At 43.8% G+C, this 17,439-nt stretch overlaps 1 protein-coding gene across 2 annotated transcripts; it reads right to left on the minus strand.

Moving 5' to 3' along the window:
- Nucleotides 1-7,704: 7,704 nt before the first annotated feature.
- On the minus strand, nucleotides 7,705-14,395 carry eomesb (eomesodermin-like protein b). Of its 2 annotated transcripts, NM_001281390.1 has the most exon segments (7): nucleotides 7,719-8,940; nucleotides 9,627-9,688; nucleotides 9,902-10,057; nucleotides 10,635-10,756; nucleotides 10,898-11,052; nucleotides 11,345-12,004; nucleotides 14,185-14,395. In NM_001281390.1, coding segments are annotated over 6 exon segments (1,779 nt in total). In that variant the 5' UTR covers nucleotides 11,860-12,004; nucleotides 14,185-14,395; the 3' UTR covers nucleotides 7,719-8,171.
- Nucleotides 14,396-17,439: the final 3,044 nt, after the last annotated feature.

Consider the following 17,439-nt stretch of genomic DNA (forward strand, 5'->3'; position numbering starts at 1 on the left):
CTGTGTGCTGCCTAACCAATGGCTGTGCTGTGTGCTGCCTAACCAATGGCTGTGCTCTGTGTTGCCTAACCAATGGCTGTGTTGTGTGTTGCCTACCCAATGGCTGTGCTCTGTGCTGCCTAACCAATAGCTGTGCTGTGTGCTGCCTAACCAATGGCTGTGCTGTGTGCTGCCTAACCAATGGCTGTGCTGTGTGTTGCCTAACCAATGGCTGTGCTGTGTGCTGCTTAACCAATGGCTGTGCTGTGTGCTGCTTAACCAATGGCTGTGCTGTGTGCTGCCTACCCAATGGCTGTGCTGTGTGCTGCCTAACCAATGGCTGTGCTGTGTGCTGCCTAACCAATGGCTGTGCTCTGTGTTGCCTAACCAATGGCTGTGTTGTGTGTTGCCTACCCAATGGCTGTGCTGTGTGTTGCCTAACCAATGGCTGCGCTGTGTGCTGCCTAACCAATGGCTGTGCTGTGTGCTGCCTAACCAATGGCTGTGCTCTGTGTTGCCTAACCAATGGCTGTGTTGTGTGTTGCCTACCCAATGGCTGTGCTCTGTGCTGCCTAACCAATAGCTGTGCTGTGTGCTGCCTAACCAATGGCTGTGCTGTGTGTTGCCTACCCAATGGCTGTGCTCTGTGCTGCCTAACCAATAGCTGTGCTGTGTGCTGCCTAACCAATGGCTGTGCTCTGTGTTGCCTAACCAATGGCTGTGTTGTGTGTTGCCTACCCAATGGCTGTGCTGTGTGTTGCCTAACCAATGGCTGCGCTGTGTGCTGCCTAACCAATGGCTGTGCTGTGTGCTGCCTAACCAATGGCTGTGCTCTGTGTTGCCTAACCAATGGCTGTGGTGTGTGTTGCCTACCCAATGGCTGTGCTCTGTGCTGCCTAACCAATAGCTGTGCTGTGTGCTGCCTAACCAATGCTGTGCTGTGTGTTGCCTACCCAATGGCTGTGCTCTGTGCTGCCTAACCAATGGCTGCGCTGTGTGCTGCCTAACCAATGGCTGTGCTCTGTGCTGCCTAACCAATGGCTGCGCTGTGTGTTGCCTTTGATGGCAGTTCAGGAGGAGAGTCAAAGGTTTCTTCCCATTTATTTATTTTGATTAAGGCCAAGTCCCAAATAAAATTCACTATCTTACACGTGGACGAGCCTAAAGGCTGTTCTGTTCAGTTTGACAAGGAGAGCACGAAGATGAGAAGGAAGACTGGAGGTCAACTTTAATAGCTGGCTACTACTATAATTGATAATTGTTCAGAGGCTGAGCTATTCAAACTTCTATAGCCGATGGAGACAACAACATAGACCTGGGAAGTCATCTAATTCGGTCACTATCGATTGATGAAGCTATTCACTTTCTGTACAATGGAAGATGTTTAAACCCAGGCAGCTTTTAGGGAAACACTTGTGACCTTCTGTCATTGGGTTAAGTTCTATTGTTGGGTTAAGCTCTGTCGTTGGGTTAAGTTCTGTCGTTGGGTCAAGTTCTGTCGTTGGGTTAAGTTCTGTCGTTGGGTTAAGCTCTGTCGTTGGGTTAAGTTCTGTCGTTGGGTTAAGTTCGGTCGTTGGGTTAAGTTCTGTCATTGGGTTAAGCTCTATTGTTGGGTTAAACTCTGTCGTTGGGTTAAGTTCTGTCGTTGGGTTAAGTTCTGTCGTTGGTTTAAGTTCCGTCGTTGTGTTAAGCTCTATTGTTGGGTTAAGTTCTGTCGTTGGGTTAAGTTCTATTGTTGGGTTAAGCTCTGTCGTTGGGTTAAGTTCTGTCGTTGGGTTAAGTTCTGTCGTTGGGTTAAGTTCTGTCGTTGGGTTAAGTTCTGTCATTGGGTTAAGCTCTATTGTTGGGTTAAGTTCTGTCGTTGGGTTAAGTTCTGTCGTTGGGTTAAGTTCTGTCGTTGGGTTAAGTTCTGTCGTTGGGTTAAGTTCTGTCGTTGTGTTAAGCTCTATTGTTGGGTTAAACTCTGTCGTTGGGTTAAGTTCTGTCGTTGGGTTAAGTTCTGTCGTTGGGTTAAGTTCTGTCGTTGTGTTAAGCTCTATTGTTGGGTTAAACTCTGTCGTTGGGTTAAGTTCTGTCGTTGGGTTAAGTTCTGTCGTTGGGTTAAGTTCTGTCGTTGGGTTAAGCTCTATTGTTGGGTTAAACTCTGTCGTTGGGTTAAGTTCTGTCGTTGGGTTAAGTTCTGTCGTTGGGTTAAGTTCTGTCGTTGGGTTAAGTTCTGTCGTTGTGTTAAGCTCTATTGTTGGGTTAAACTCTGTCGTTGGGTTAAGTTCTGTCGTTGGGTTAAGTTCTGTCGTTGGGTTAAGTTCTGTCGTTGTGTTAAGCTCTATTGTTGGGTTAAACTCTGTCGTTGGGTTAAGTTCTGTCGTTGGGTTAAGTTCTGTCGTTGGGTTAAGTTCTGTCGTTGTGTTAAGCTCTATTGTTGGGTTAAACTCTGTCGTTGGGTTAAGTTCTGTCGTTGGGTTAAGTTCTGTCGTTGGGTTAAGTTCTGTCGTTGTGTTAAGCTCTATTGTTGGGTTAAACTCTGTCGTTGGGTTAAGTTCTGTCGTTGGGTTAAGTTCTGTCGTTGGGTTAAGTTCTGTCGTTGGGTTAAGTTCTGTCGTTGTGTTAAGCTCTATTGTTGGGTTAAACTCTGTCGTTGGGTTAAGTTCTGTCGTTGGGTTAAGTTCTGTCGTTGGGTTAAGTTCCGTCGTTGTGTTAAGCTCTAATTGTTGGGTTAAGTTCTGTCGTTATGTTAAGCTCTATTGTTGGGTTAAACTCTGTCGTTGGGTTAAGTTCTGTCGTTGGGTTAAGTTCTGTCGTTGGGTTAAGTTCTGTCGTTGGGTTAAGTTCTGTCGTTGGGTTAAGTTCTGTCGTTGGGTTAAACTCTGTCGTTGGGTTAAGCTCTATTGTTGGGTGTCACACCCTGGTCTTAGTATTTAGTGTTTTCTTTATTATTTTGGTCAGGCCAGGGTGTGACATGGGTTTATTATGTGGTGTGTTTTGTCTTGTTTTTTTTTGTAGGTATTGGGATTGTGGCTTAGTGGGGTTATCTAGAAAAGTCTATGGCTGTCTGGAGTGGTTCTCAATCAGAGGCAGGTGTTTATCGTTGTCTCTGATTCGGAACCATATTTAGGCAGCCATATTCTTTGAGTGTTTCGTGGGTGATTGTTCCTGTCTCTGTGTTTGTTTGCACCAGATAAGGCTGTTTAAGTTTTCACGTTACGGTTGTTGTTTTGTTCGTGTTTTCATCTTTATTAAAGATGTATACAAATAACAACGCTGCATTTTGGTCCTCCTCTCCTTCACCGCAAGACAACCTTAACATTGGGTTAAGTTTTGTCGTTGGGTTAGCTCTATTGTTGGGTTAAGGTCTGTCGGGGGGACAGTTTTGTTGCAAACAAATCACAGTGATTTGGCCTTGAAGAAACATGATCAGATGAACACACAGGTCTATCTCTCTGTCCGTTCTTAAGCTGAAAGATTGTAAAATGACCTAGAACTCTGAAATGTTTATAAATTCTTGGACCTACAAATATGACGATAGATTCATGCAATGCTTTTAAATATTTAAGCAGATTCTTTCCGCCCCTACTCTTGTCCACAGTGGTCTGCGAACCCAGAACCTTCTGACCACACAGCCCTGTTGCGCAATCAAAATTCCTTTGTTGTCATGTAATGCTTACAGGATGAAGAACGGTTTCTAAAACTGCCTATCTACTGCTCTGGTCTGTCCAAGATGTGAGGTTAAATGGTAGATGCTCTCTGCTATCTACTTTGTTTTAATTGTTATTTTGGGTATAGGGGAGGGTCACTTGGGTTTTTTTCACACCCAAGGCATTCAGGGAGGGTTTAGGTCAAATATATTTTGCTGACGGGATGGTCATCCCATTTTCATTTCAGAGAGGTCTGATGTTCTCCATGTCACCGTTATTATAAATAATGTTCTCTCCTTTACATCACTTTGAGCAGAGTTCGCGGTGGGCCGGAGCGGGGCACCTGGTTCAAGCCCTGGAAGCAGCCCCGGGGTTCCTGAAACCAATGCAATTCACTTTCACCCGTGCCCGGGACAGAGTCATTCGAATCCCCTCATTGTTCTCACTGGGGGATGTGATCGCGTGTGGTTAGACTCAGCGCTTTCCATTTACATAGGATAGGCCTAACGTTCTGATCATCGTTTCGAAATGCAGCGATTTTAAAGTATTCCGTGACGCTGATTACTTCTGAAAATAAGTTATGGAAAAGTCTCTTTCAGGGATTTGCCTTTGCTTTACCAGATACTGTGTACTATTTTGGTGTTGGACAAACGCTCCGACTCAGTGCTCACTAACCAGTGAATCGACTGGTTGATCTGCAAGGCATTACTAGTCGATCACCAAACATTTCTATGGAAATGCCAATGACAAAGCCTTGTGCTCATATTTAGTTTTTCCATTCGTTTTGGTCTGTTGGTGGTAGGTGTACTTGAGAAGCCCCCGCGCGCCTGGTAGGAAAAGTGTTCCCATTTTGAACCATTTTCATTTGTCTGATGGGATAAACATTCCTGCCTACCCAGCTGACCAAGGGAGCTAAATAAAGTATGACTACCGCGCTGGCCAATCAGATAGCTCAAATCACCGCGCCTACAACTTCCACGCCCCCCAGAGCAAAGTTTGATACAAGCCTAGGTGAGATTTAATAACCTTTTAAAAAAACATGACCAGAGAGAGACTGTCAAAGAGTACAGCAAAGTTTGATACTAGCCTAACTCAGTGTGCCCTCATTTTCGAGCTTCAGCCCTCCTCCTTCCCCTCGGATCGCTCCAATTTATCTCATCACGCTAATGTCCAGGGGGGCTCGCACCTGGGCTACTGCTGTATTTTGAATTTTAGGACCCCTTTAGGTATTATATATACAGTGCATTGCGAAAGTATTCGGCCCCCTTGAACTTTGCGACCTTTTGCCACATTTCAGGCTTCAAACATAAAGATATAAAACTATTTTTTTGTGAAGAATCAACAACAACAACAATCATGAAGTGGAACGACATTTATTGGATATTTCAAACTTTTTTAACAAATCAAAAAATGAAAAATTGGGCGTGCAAAATTATTCAGCCCCTTTACTTTCAGTGCAGCAAACTCTCTCCAGAAGTTCAGTGAGGATCTCTGAATGATCCAATGTTGACCTAAATGACTAATGATGATAAATACAATCCACCTGTGTGTAATCAAGTCTCCGTATAAATGCACCTGCACTGTGATAGTCTCAGAGGTCCGTTAAAAGCGCAGAGAGCATCATGAAGAACAAGGAACACACCAGGCAGGACCGAGATACTGTTGGGAAGAAGTTTAAAGCCGGATTTGGATACAAAAATATTTCCCAAGCTTTAAACATCCCAAGGAGCACTGTGCAAGCGACAATATTGAAATGGAAGGAGTATCAGACCACTGCAAATCTACCAAGACCTGGCCGTCCCTCTAAACTTTCAGCTCATACAAGGAGAAGACTGATCAGAGATGCAGCCAAGAGGCCCATGATCACTCTGGATGAACTGCAGAGATCTACAGCTGAGGTGGGAGACTCTGTCCATAGGACAACAATCAGTCGTATATTGCACAAATCTGGCCTTTATGGAAGAGTGGCAAGAAGAAAGCCATTTCTTAAAGATATCCATAAAAAGTGTTGTTTAAAGTTTGCCACAAGCCACCTGGGAGACACACCAAACATGTGGAAGAAGGTGCTCTGGTCAGATGAAACCAAAATTGAACTTTTTGGCAACAATGCAAAACGTTATGTTTGGCGCAAAAGCAACACAGCTGAACACACCATCCCCACTGTCAAGCATGGTGGTGGCAGCATCATGGTTTGGGCCTGCTTTTCTTCAGCAGGGACAGGGAAGATGGTTAAAATTGATGGGAAGATGGATGGAGCCAAATACAGGACCATTCTGGAAGAAAACCTGATGGAGTCTGCAAAAGACCTGAGACTGGGACGGAGATTTGTCTTCCAAAAAGACAATGATCCAAAACATATAGCAAAATCTACAATGGAATGGTTCAAAAATAAACATATCCAGGTGTTAGAATGGCCAAGTCAAAGTCCAGACCTGAATCCAATCAAGAATCTGTGGAAAGAACTGAAAACTGCTGGTAACAAATGCTCTCCATCCAACCTCACTGAGCTCGAGCTGTTTTGCAAGGAGGAATGAGAAAAAATGTCAGTCTCTCGATGTGCAAAACTGATCGAGACATACCCCAAGCGACTTACAGCTGTAATCGCAGCAAAAGGTGGCGCTACAAAGTATTAACTTAAGGGGGCTGAATAATTTTGCACGCCCAATTTTTCCGTTTTTGATTTGTTTTATATCTTTATGTTTGAAGCCTGAAATGTGGCAAAAGGTCACAAAGTTCAAGGGGGCCAAATACTTTCGCAAGGCACTGTATATATATTAACACATTATTTGATGAAACATTGGCCTTACTGCTATTAGCCCATAGAAACACATTGAATAACAGATAGTAAAAAACGAATCTAAAGGAAGTTTGTTTTGAAGTGTCTGATATCTCAGAAATGTAAGAAAGATTAGACGCTGAACTACTTCCATTAACGTTTTTAACTGCTACCGGGCTACCTTCATGACAATCTACTGAGGCTTCTGGGAAATACACGCATACAGGGTTAAAAAAAAATATCATCTGAGTGGTAGATATCTGCTTGCTTTTTGACTCCGAAGGTGATCTTGACTCCAAAGGTGACCTTGACTCCGAATGTGACCTTGACTCCGAAGGTGACCTTGACTCCGAAGGTGACCTTGACTCCGAAGGTGACCTTGCTCCGAAGGTGACCTTGACTCCGAAGGTGACCTTGACTCCGAAGGTGACCTTGACTCCGAAAAGGTTGGTGACCATTGCTCTGACTTATGATCAGAGTCAAATACAGCATATTGCCTCTTTATAACGTCCCCAATATGTTCCAGGGGCACCGTACTACTATGGCCAACCTGTAAAACAACACCTATCATACTACTATGGCTGACCCTGTACAACAACACCTATCATACTACTATGGCTGACCCTGTACAACAACACCTATCATACTACTATGGCTGACCCTGTAAAACAACACCTATCATACTACTATGACCGACCCTGTAAAACAACACATTTCACTGCACCAGTCCGGTGTGTGACAATAAAACACACACACATATATAAATATAAATTAATTAGATAAATCTGTGACCAAAAGAGAGGATATGGATTTCTGAGCCTGTAGCAACCAAAGTAACAAACTGACAGGATGTCTGGACCTTGATGGCAGCAGGTAGACAGGTAGCCTAGTGGTTAGAGACAGGTAGCCTAGTGGTTAGAGACAGGTAGCCTAGTCTGTTGTTCTGCCCCCTGAACAAGGCAGTTAAACCAAACTAACTAGTGGTTAGAGACAGGTAGCCTAGTCTGTTGTTCTGCCCCCTGAACAAGGCAGTTAAACCAAACTAACTAGTGGTTAGAGACAGGTAGCCTAGTCTGTTGTTCTGCCCCCTGAACAAGGCAGTTAAACCCACTCTTCCTCGGGTAGAACGCCATTGTAAATAAGAATTTGTTCTTAAATGACTTGCCTAGTTAAATGATATATAAATGGTACAGGTAGAGATTGTGTTGCGTTGTCGATATAAGAGTCGATGGTACAGTCCTGATTTAGGCTGTTATCTTATTCCGTTACTCTGATGGACCAAAGACTCCTATTCTTTCAATAGTTGGATAACGAAGCTTGAAGCTTTTTTTTTTTTTTATTAAGAAAAAACAACAACAACAAAAAACTCTTAACAATGTACAGTCTATTTGATACAAGACCCTTCACATGTTACAGTGCACAAATATCATATTCACAAGCCTTCAATAAATGAGTCTGTAAAAACAAAAAACTTCAATGTGAAGGCATATTTTGTACAAACACACATCAACTGGGTACATTGAAGGACAATACACATTATAGCACAACCCACTGGGTTTTATTGAATACTCTGGCACTTTCAGAACAATTCCCACGGTCCATCATAGATTGTTAATTTTAAAAAATCACACTGTCCAGTCACATGCTGTTAAAAAACCCTGGTGAATAAGGTTGGTGTGGGTGGCACTGGTTTGGCAGAATATCGACAGACTTGGAACTTCCAACCAATAAGAAAAGAGGGAAAACCCCTGGCATCAAAGATTTTTTAAAAGGTGACAAGATAATTAAGGGCTTGTGTAGAAGGAATAGTAAGCCATACTTTTAGAAACGGATGAGTCTTTGCTGTAGGAGTCAGTGGCAGTCAGACTCTCACCCTTTACAGTGGGGGAGTTCTCTGTGCCGGGTCCACTCAGAGGCGTACGTCTCCTTTTACACACCACGACCCCAGAGTCAGCCTTCTCCAGGCCCAGCGTGGAAGAGTGAGTATCAGTCCACGTTGAAGCTATGTTACCAACACTACTGCCGTTGATCTCTTCCCCCTGAGCCTTGTCTTTGTCAGGCACAGACAGCTGGTCCTCTGGGAACCCAGTGGGGCTGGGTCTAGGGGACCACGGCAGGCCCGTGGTCACCTTTCTCTGGTAAGATCCTCTAGAGCCCCATCCTGATGCCATGGAAGTGAAAGGAGAGTCTGGGTAGTAGGTGAGAGCGTGGGAGTTCTGTAGAGGCAGGGATTTAATCCCGTAAGGGAGCAGGCTGCTAGAGTAGTCCCCTTCATAGGAACTGAGATCCAGTTTGTTGGGGCCAGCTCCTCCCTGTTGCATGGAGATAAACCACCTCTGGGAGGCGCTGTCCTCTGGCTGAGGGGAAAAGAGACTGTTGGTCTGGGGTACTGTCCTCTCGCTGTTGTAGAAGCGGTTCTGGGGCAGGTTGTTGATGACCTGGTCCTGGAAGAAAGGCTGCATGGCGTAGCGAGCACCTGGGACGATCTGGTGGGAGCGGTGGGAGTCGGTGGGGGAGGGGGTCAGTCGGTCACCCTCTGGAGCTGTGTACATCCTAGAATATCATAGGAGAAGAGAGATGGAGAATGTACACTGGGTGGATAAAACATTAAGGACACCTGCTCTATCCATGACACCGCCTGACCAGGTGAATCCAGGTGAAAGCTATGATCCCTTATTGATGTCACTTTGTTAAATCCACTTCAATCAGTGTAGATGAAGGGGAGGAGACGGGTTAAAGAACGATTTTTAAGCCTTGAGACAACTGAGACATGGATTGTGTGTGTGTGTGCCGTTCAGAGGGTGAACGGGCAAGACAGAAGATTTAAGGGGCTTTGAATACGGTATGGTAGTAGGTGCCAGAGCCACGCCAGTCGCTGCTGGGTTTTTCACACTCAACAGTTTCCTGTGTGTATCAAGAATGGTCCACCAACACAAAGGACATCCAGCCAATTAGACAAAGCATTGGAGTCTACACGGGGCCAGCCTCTCTGTGGAACGTTTTCGACAACTTGTAGAGTCTATGCTCTGACGAATTGAGGGGCTGTTGTGCAGGCAAAGGGGGCTGCAAACGCAATATTAGGAAGGTGTTCTTAATGTTTTGTACACTCGGTGTATAAGGAAATGTGACAGGGATACGACACCACGGCAAAAAAAAACTTGTGTTACGGTCATTGGTCACGGTCAACTTGTGTTACGGTAAGTGAATTTCAACATGGAGGAAATATTAAAGATACTCACGAATCATAGTTATCCCTGAATCCTTTTGCAAACGGGTTGTGGTCAATTTTCAGTTGTGTGATCTATGGAAAAAGAGAGTAGCAATTAGAAAACAGTGTTATAATGAGATAAATGGTTGAGAGAGAGAGAGAGCAGGGGGAGAGAGAGAGAGAGCAGGGGGAGAGGACAGAGAGAGAGACAGGGAGAGAGAGAGAGCAGGGAGAGAGGACAGAGAGAGAGAGAGCAGAGGGAGCGGACAGAGAGAGAGAGAACGATAGTGAAAGATGCATTCTTACATCGGTGTTCTGATAGGCCGTGACGGCTATAAACTGGTTCTCAGGGAAGGTGAAGGTCTGGGTCTTTGGGTCACTGCTCATGTCCTCCAACCCCTCTGTCACCTCTACAATGTGTAGCCGCGGCTGATACTTATGAAGAGACTGAAGAACTATCATCTGTACACAGAGAAACCGAACAGAAAGTCAACGGAGAAGACTTTGTGGGCCAAATCCTATAAGGGTGCAGCAGGTAGGTAGCCTAGCGGTAAGAGCGTTGGACTAGTAACCGAAAGGGTGCTAGATCCAATCCCAGACCTAAATATCTGTCGTTCTGCCCCTGAACAGGCAGTTAACCCACTGTTCCTAGGCCGTCATTGAAATAAGAATTTGTTCTTAACTGACTTGCCTAGTTAAATAAAGGTAAAGGTAAAGGTAAAAAAAAAAAAATAATGACACATACCACTGACATCAAAGTTTATGCAAATGTTTTCAGGATTTGGCTTAATAATGTATGTATGTATGATCTTCATAATAATATGTATGATCTTCATGATAATAACAATAAAATAAATATGTTATTTATTTTGTTTTGCATTTAAAACAATGAGCCTGGAAGTTACACAGTAGGATTTTATATTTTAAACGATGAAAATATTTCGTACATAAATCAATACATTCCCAGGCTTATTCGAATATATTTATATTTCCTTAAAATGACCCCCCCATGCAGGTGGTATTTTAAAAAAAACATCACCTGTGCGTTGTTGTTACTGCCTCCTTTGTTGTTGGTGAGCTTCAGTTTGCCGAAGGAGATCTCCTGTCTCATCCAGTGTGCTCCCGTGTTGGGAGATTCAGGATGGACGTACATTTTGTTTCCTAAAAGAAGGATAATTATTTTTTATTTCAAAATACATTTAAAAAAGATTGTTTCATAATCGCTGTGGTTAATGTAATCAAAACAACTATTTTAGAAGTCGTTTCTAATCTTTCTACTGCCTATAATTTCTAGGATCATACCCTGCATATTATTGTCCGCCTTTCCACAGGTGATCCATTTCCCGCCTTGGAACCTCCAGTGGTTGGGGTCCGCGAGCATGACCTCCACAAACACGTTGTAATGAGCAGAGAGATTCAGACCCAGCAGGTTGAAACCCAGGAACGGGAACATCCGCCTGATAAACAGACAGGGATTCAAATGCGTCATTTTAAATGTGCCAGATCTGGTGAGAATTTGAGAACGAATTAATGTGTGGGTGGCGTTTCAGAGAATACAAGTTTCACAACATCAGATATAAATACAATAATGATGATGGCATCCTTTTCAGTATTCAGGCGCCTTTTCCGTATTTTAATGTATGAGAGAAGTTTGAGAGAATACAGTTTCACGACAGTATGAAAGCACACTCGGCACCCGCCGAACCCAAGCATTCGGAATGCTTTAGCCGCTGGCCACGTCGCACTCACCTGCCCTGTTTGGTGATAATCATCTCGGTCTGATGACGGTGGAACCTGAGCCAGAGAGGCCGGTTACAGAGGTAGACCTGAGCCCTCACCCCCGTGCCTGAGGGTAGGGGCACCGAGCCGATCCCGGAGCCGGTGCTGTATGGAGGGTAGAGACACCCACCCTGTCCTAACTGGTAGGCCGAACCGAACTGATTACGCCCCGCCGAGGAGAATCCCGTGGGAGGCAACACCGAGCTGAAGTGAAGCGATGTCGAATATCTGGATCCACCGGAAGCCGTGTAAACGGTACCGGACTGAGAATAAGGGAATAACGAACATGGACTCGCCATGTCTCCAGTTTGCTTGGATGGGGGTGAGATATAATAGCGGTCTGGCCCGAGTCCGTCGGTGTATCGGCTAGCGCTGCCGGCCATAGCCGGGTCATCTGCACCCACCACCGGGGACTTTCTCTTCTCCTCCGGGCGGGGGGCGTCCTTGGGGGAAGGAAAGGTGTTGCTCTCTCCCTCTCCGAGCATGGTAAAAAAAAAAATTGTCAGGTTAAGATTAAATGTTATTCGGTCCCACGGTCTTCTGTTTTTTCTTCCAATTCTTCTCCGGGGCTTCTGTCAGAAGGGTTGGAGACGCACCGGAACCAGAGATCTTCTTGAAAAGTTCTGCATCCTTTGGAGAAATAAAAGTACAATATTTGTTTTATTTTTTTTTAAAGTATATCCAAAATATTCCAATTAGAATCGCATAGGCTATAGAGCTATACTCTCAACCGGGCTAACTGGCTATATAGGCTACTGTAAATCAAGAGGCAGGGAAGTCCTCCTGCCCGTCTGGCTGGCCGTGTGCACTGAGTTACCACTGTGTAAACTGACGAGCTGCTCCCCTGTGATAACCTGCACGGGTGATTACGTGATTCCCGTTTCACACTCCCAATTTGCTGTGAAGGCCATGGGTGTGGCTTTTTAGGATGGATCGTGATAGATGGCTCAGTCCACATATATTTACCCTTTTTTGGGGGGTGTGATATTTAACTGATTTTTTTTTTTTTAAGTTTTAAATGTTTTAGTTCATACAAAATGTTATTGCGCAGTACTGCTGATAGTGAGTTTTATTCTGCTCTGTACATTTAAAAATAATACCTACTTCTCGTGGCCTATATTTAGCTTTTCAATTATTATTATTTTAATACATTTATTCATTTAGCAGACGGTCTTATTCAGAGTGACTTACAGTCAGTGTATTCAGCTACAGATAGCTAGACGGGACAACCTCATATCACAGTCGTAGTCAGTACATTCATCTACAGATAGCTAGACGGGACAACCTCATATCACAGCCGTAGTCAGTACATTTGTCCTCAATAAAGTAGTTATGAGCAAGGTCAGAGTTAGTAAGGTGGTAGGGGGAACGGGACGAGGGGTCAAGTGAGAGATTTAGTTCACGAAATACTTTTTTCTACTTATATATTTCAACCTCTTGGAGTAAATGTTAAATGTTGTGTATTTTTTGTTGTTGTTGTTGTAACATCCTAAATCAAACTGTACATCCAGGTTTCCCGTGTCCCCCCCCCCACCCCTCCATCTATCGCTAGTTATGTGTGTATTCCCGGCAGACAACGCTCATTGAACTATCTCTCTACAGCCTATCAGGTATCAGACCGGCCGATGATCGACAATTATCACGTCATTATAGAACCCTTCACTAAGACATATCCAGGGGCCTTTACCTCCCCCGGACCCCAGCGGTATATCTAAATGTTTGTTTAAGCTCTCTTCTCTGTCGTATTGATTTATAATAGCAAGATGCTAACTAGAAAATTAGAACAATTTAATTACGGAGTAGCAATTCAATTGATAGCACAGATATGTGTAGTAAAATCCGTGTGTTAGACCTATACAGAGGAATTAGCTACGGTAAATTATTGCATGGCTTGACCATTTATACCTTTCACTTAACAATTCGTTTTCTTGTAAACCACATGACAAATTGTATGAGATTTGTTTTCAGAAATGCCGAGACCTGGGGGTTTGTATAAAGGTGTGAAAACACTCTATGGAAAGTTGTCACCCTCATCGAAACAGACACTGGTATTATTTGTGCTCACGCTTTCCACGGTATTTCTCATGTAGCGCTACAGAATCAGGTTTGGGCGACAAAGGTTTGACTTGTTATGTTCCCTGATATATTAAGTAGGCCTGTAATGTTTTCAATGTTTTTTTTTTCTATTTAATTTTTGTTAATTGTATTTTTTTGTCTACATAATTATTAGTCTATAGAATAACCTAAACGGGTTGTTCAGACAATTATTAGATCATTTCATAAATTATTTTCCAAATAGTTTGTTTAGACTATGGCTAAAATTTAGTATATTTCCTTCAATTTTAAGATAATTTAATTAATATATATTTTCACATGCGGAGTTCACAATAAATTCAGAGTCATGAATTTGCATGAATTTCCAGAGAGATGAGTTTACGTTATAGTCCCACCGGACTGCCCTATTGTGAACAGAGGTGGAAACGGTCAATTATCTTTCCGTTTGAAGAAGCCTGTGATGTGTCGCCGAACCGACAGCCCGCTGTAGGAACTGCTTTACAGATACAAACATATTGGTGACACAAAGCTCCGACCGCATTGAAGCAGCAGCGGTCGGTCAAATATAGTGCACTGATTTCACTGACAGAATATATATATATATATTTTAAATTAAATTCTTAAAATATAATTTCTGTAACTTATCTTGTAACATATATATTTACGAATTGTTAATGCATGAATCTATACCGCTACATATGTTTAAATAGGATTAGTCTATTTATATTATATACAAATCAATAGAACAAACTTACCAATCTTGGTCCTTGTTTGGCCTACTTCGTTTTCAAATGAGGCTAATAAATAGACCTAATACATTTTTTTTTTAAATACGAATATAGGCTGCAATTTGGAAATAAATAAATACGCGACATATATTTTTTGTTTTCAATCACAATAATAAAAAATAAGAGAGATCGTTCATTTGTAAGTATTTCAACGCATCTTCTCTCCTCTCCTTGTTTTGAAGGAGATGGTTAAAGTATGCGCTTATATGTAGTCTACTGGCTATGAGATCCTTTCTTGCGGTTCAGCTGCAACCGTCCCCCGTTTAGGAGCGCTCTCTTGTGTCGAAGTTGCGCACATAGCAGCCTCTTATTCATTTTAGCTTTCGATTCCCAAGAGCTACTGGGCAAGCAGAATATATACAGAATTATAGGCCTTCAACACGAGAAACACGCTGCCAGCAATAACGCAGGGTATGCTGTAGCGATTGCTTCACTCGGTGATACTCAATAGGGGCCCCCTAAATAGTCGTGCAATTTCCACGATTAATTGTAGTTGTGCTAGATTCTAGAACGTCGGAGCAGAACGGGGAAACGCATTAATAGTAGTGGCAATGAAACGGCCAGGATGCTCCTAGCCAACTGATAAGGCGTATTTAGAGGCACAACCCTGCACATGACCGGGACTGACGTCCGTCCACGTCACATCGAACTGAAACACACGTTTACTGATGTGACACATAATGAAATTAATGATCACACACCGATCAACTACTTGGTACTTGATGTCTCTCTCTCTCTCTCTCTCTCTCACTCTCTCTCTCTCTCTCTCTCTCTCTCTCTCTCTCTCTCTCTCTCTCAATTCAATGGGCTTTATTGGCATGGACAACATATGTTTACATTGCCAAAGCAAGTGAAATATATAATAACAAAAGTGAAATAAACATAAAAAAATGTAAATTAAACATTACACTCCCAAAAGTTTCAAAGGAATAGAGACATTTAAAATGCCATATTATGTCTATATACAGTGTTGAAAGGATGTGCAAATAGTTAAAGTACACAAGGGAAAATAAATAAGCATAAATATGGATTGTATTTACAATGGTGTTTGTTCTTCACTGGTTGCCCTTTTCTCGTGGCAACAGGTCACACATCTTGCTGCTGTGATGTCACACTGTGGTATTTCACCCAGTAGATATGAGAGTTTATCAAAATTGGGGTCTGCGTAACCTGAGGGTCTGTGTAACCTGAGATGTCTTGATATATTTATTTAACAAGCTATTTCGCTACACTCGCATTAACATCCGCTAACCACGTGTATGTGACAAATAATATTTGAATGGATTTGATTTTATAAACCAGTGGTCCATTGTATATGATGAGATGAGTGGCACAGATATTTTTTTGTTTAGGTTAACTGTAGAATATGCATTTAGGAGACAGGGTAGTATCAGGGACACATGGTTGATCCCTGCTGCCAAATGGAGAAACTTCTAGAACTTTCTGATGTCCTTTTCCTGTTCAAAGACCAACAGATTGATGACGCTGTGAGTGGATCCCATCAAGACGAATAAATCAAATCAAATTGTATTTGTCACATGTTTTCCATGGAAACAACAGATGTGGACTAACAGTGAAATGCTTAGTTACAGGCCTTTCCCAACAATGCAGAGATTAAAAATAGAGAAATAACAGAAAAATAATAGCATGAGGAATACATTCACACTGAGTAACGATAACTTGGCTATATACACGGGGTACCAGTACCGAGTTGATATGCTGGGGTATGAGGTAATAACATGGCTATATACACGGGGTACCAGTACCGAGTTGATATGCTGGGGTATGAGGTAATATAATGGCTATATACAGGGGGTACCAGTGCTGAGTCGATGTGCAGGGGTACGAGGTAATGGAGGTAGATATGTACATATAGGTATGGTTAAATTAATAATAGACAGTAACAGCAGTATACTGTAGGTAGAGGTAAAGGATAGTTAATAGACAGTAGCTATTGGTTAACTATTTAACTAACTATTTAACAGTCTTATGGCTTGGGGGAAGAAGCTGTTCAGGATCCTGTTGGTTCCAGACTTGGTGCTCCGGTACCACTTGCCGTGGGGTAGCAGAGAGAACAGTCTGACTGGGGTGGCTGGAGTCTTTGATAATTTTTAGGGCCTTCCTCTGACACCGCCTGGTATAGAGGTCCTGGATGGCTGGAGTCTTCCTCTGACACCGCCTGGTATAGAGGTCCTGGATGGCTGGAGTCTTCCTCTGACACCGCCTGGTATAGAGGTTCTGGATGGCTGGAGTCTTCCTCTGACACCGCCTGGTATAGAGGTTCTGGATGGCTGGAGTCTTCCTCTGACACCGCCTGGTATAGAGGTCCTGGATGGCTGGAGTCTTCCTCTGACACCGCCTGGTATAGAGGTCCTGGATGGCTGGAGTCTTCCTCTGACACCGCCTGGTATAGAGGTTCTGGATGGCTGGAGTCTTCCTCTGACACCGCCTGGTATAGAGGTTCTGGATGGCTGGAGTCTTCCTCTGACACCGCCTGGTATAGAGGTTCTGGATGGCTGGAGTCTTCCTCTGACACCGCCTGGTATAGAGGTTCTGGATGGCTGGAGTCTTCCTCTGACACCACCTGGTATAGAGGTTCTGGAAGGCTGGAGTCTTCCTCTGACACCACCTGGTATAGAGGTCCTGGATGGCTGGAGTCTTCCTCTGACACCGCCTGGTATAGAGGTCCTGAATGGCAGGGAGTTCGGCCCCAGTGATGTACTCGACTGTACGCGCTACCCTCTGTGGCATCGGATGCCAAGCCATACCAGGCGGTGATGCAGCCAGTCAAGATGCTCTCAACGGTGCAGTTGTATAACTTTTTGAGGATGAAAGGCCCATGAAAAGTCTTTTCAGCCTCCTGAGGGGGTAGAGGGGTTGTCGTGACCTCTTTACGACTGTGTTGGTGAGGGTCATCTGTTGGGGGGTGGGTCATCTGTTGGGGGGGGGGTCATCTGTCTCTTTTCAGCCTCCTGAGGGGGCAGAGGGGTTGTCCTGACCTCTTTACGACTATGTTGGTGTGTGTTGACGATGATCATTCTTCTTTTGATCGGTTGGGGGGGGGGGGGGGGGGGTCATCTGTTGATCTGTTGGGGGGGGGGGGGGGTCATCTGTTGATCTGTTGGGGGGGTCATCTGTTGATCTGTTGGGGGTGGGGGGGTCATCTGTGAATCTGTTGGGGGGTCTTTAAGCTGATAGCAGCTTAAAGACCCTATAAAAAAC

This window comes from Oncorhynchus mykiss, chromosome 3 (genome assembly GCF_057628025.1).
Source record: "Oncorhynchus mykiss isolate SJ-2025 chromosome 3, ASM5762802v1, whole genome shotgun sequence".
NCBI lineage: Eukaryota > Metazoa > Chordata > Actinopteri > Salmoniformes > Salmonidae > Oncorhynchus > Oncorhynchus mykiss.

What these genes read in the sequence shown, in the direction of transcription:
- eomesb (XM_090219180.1), bottom strand. Translation starts at nt 11,859, where the DNA reads ATGCTCGGAGAGGGAGAGAGCAACACCTTTCCTTCCCCCAAGGACGCC. An exon ending in CGGCCTATCAGAACACCGAT is followed by an intron (nt 9,689 to 9,901) that starts GTAAGAATGCAT and finishes CTTTTTCCATAG; the next exon opens with ATCACACAACTGAAAATTGA. An exon ending in TTCAGGGATAACTATGATTC is followed by an intron (nt 8,941 to 9,626) that starts GTGAGTATCTTT and finishes ATGATATTCTAG; the next exon opens with GATGTACACAGCTCCAGAGG.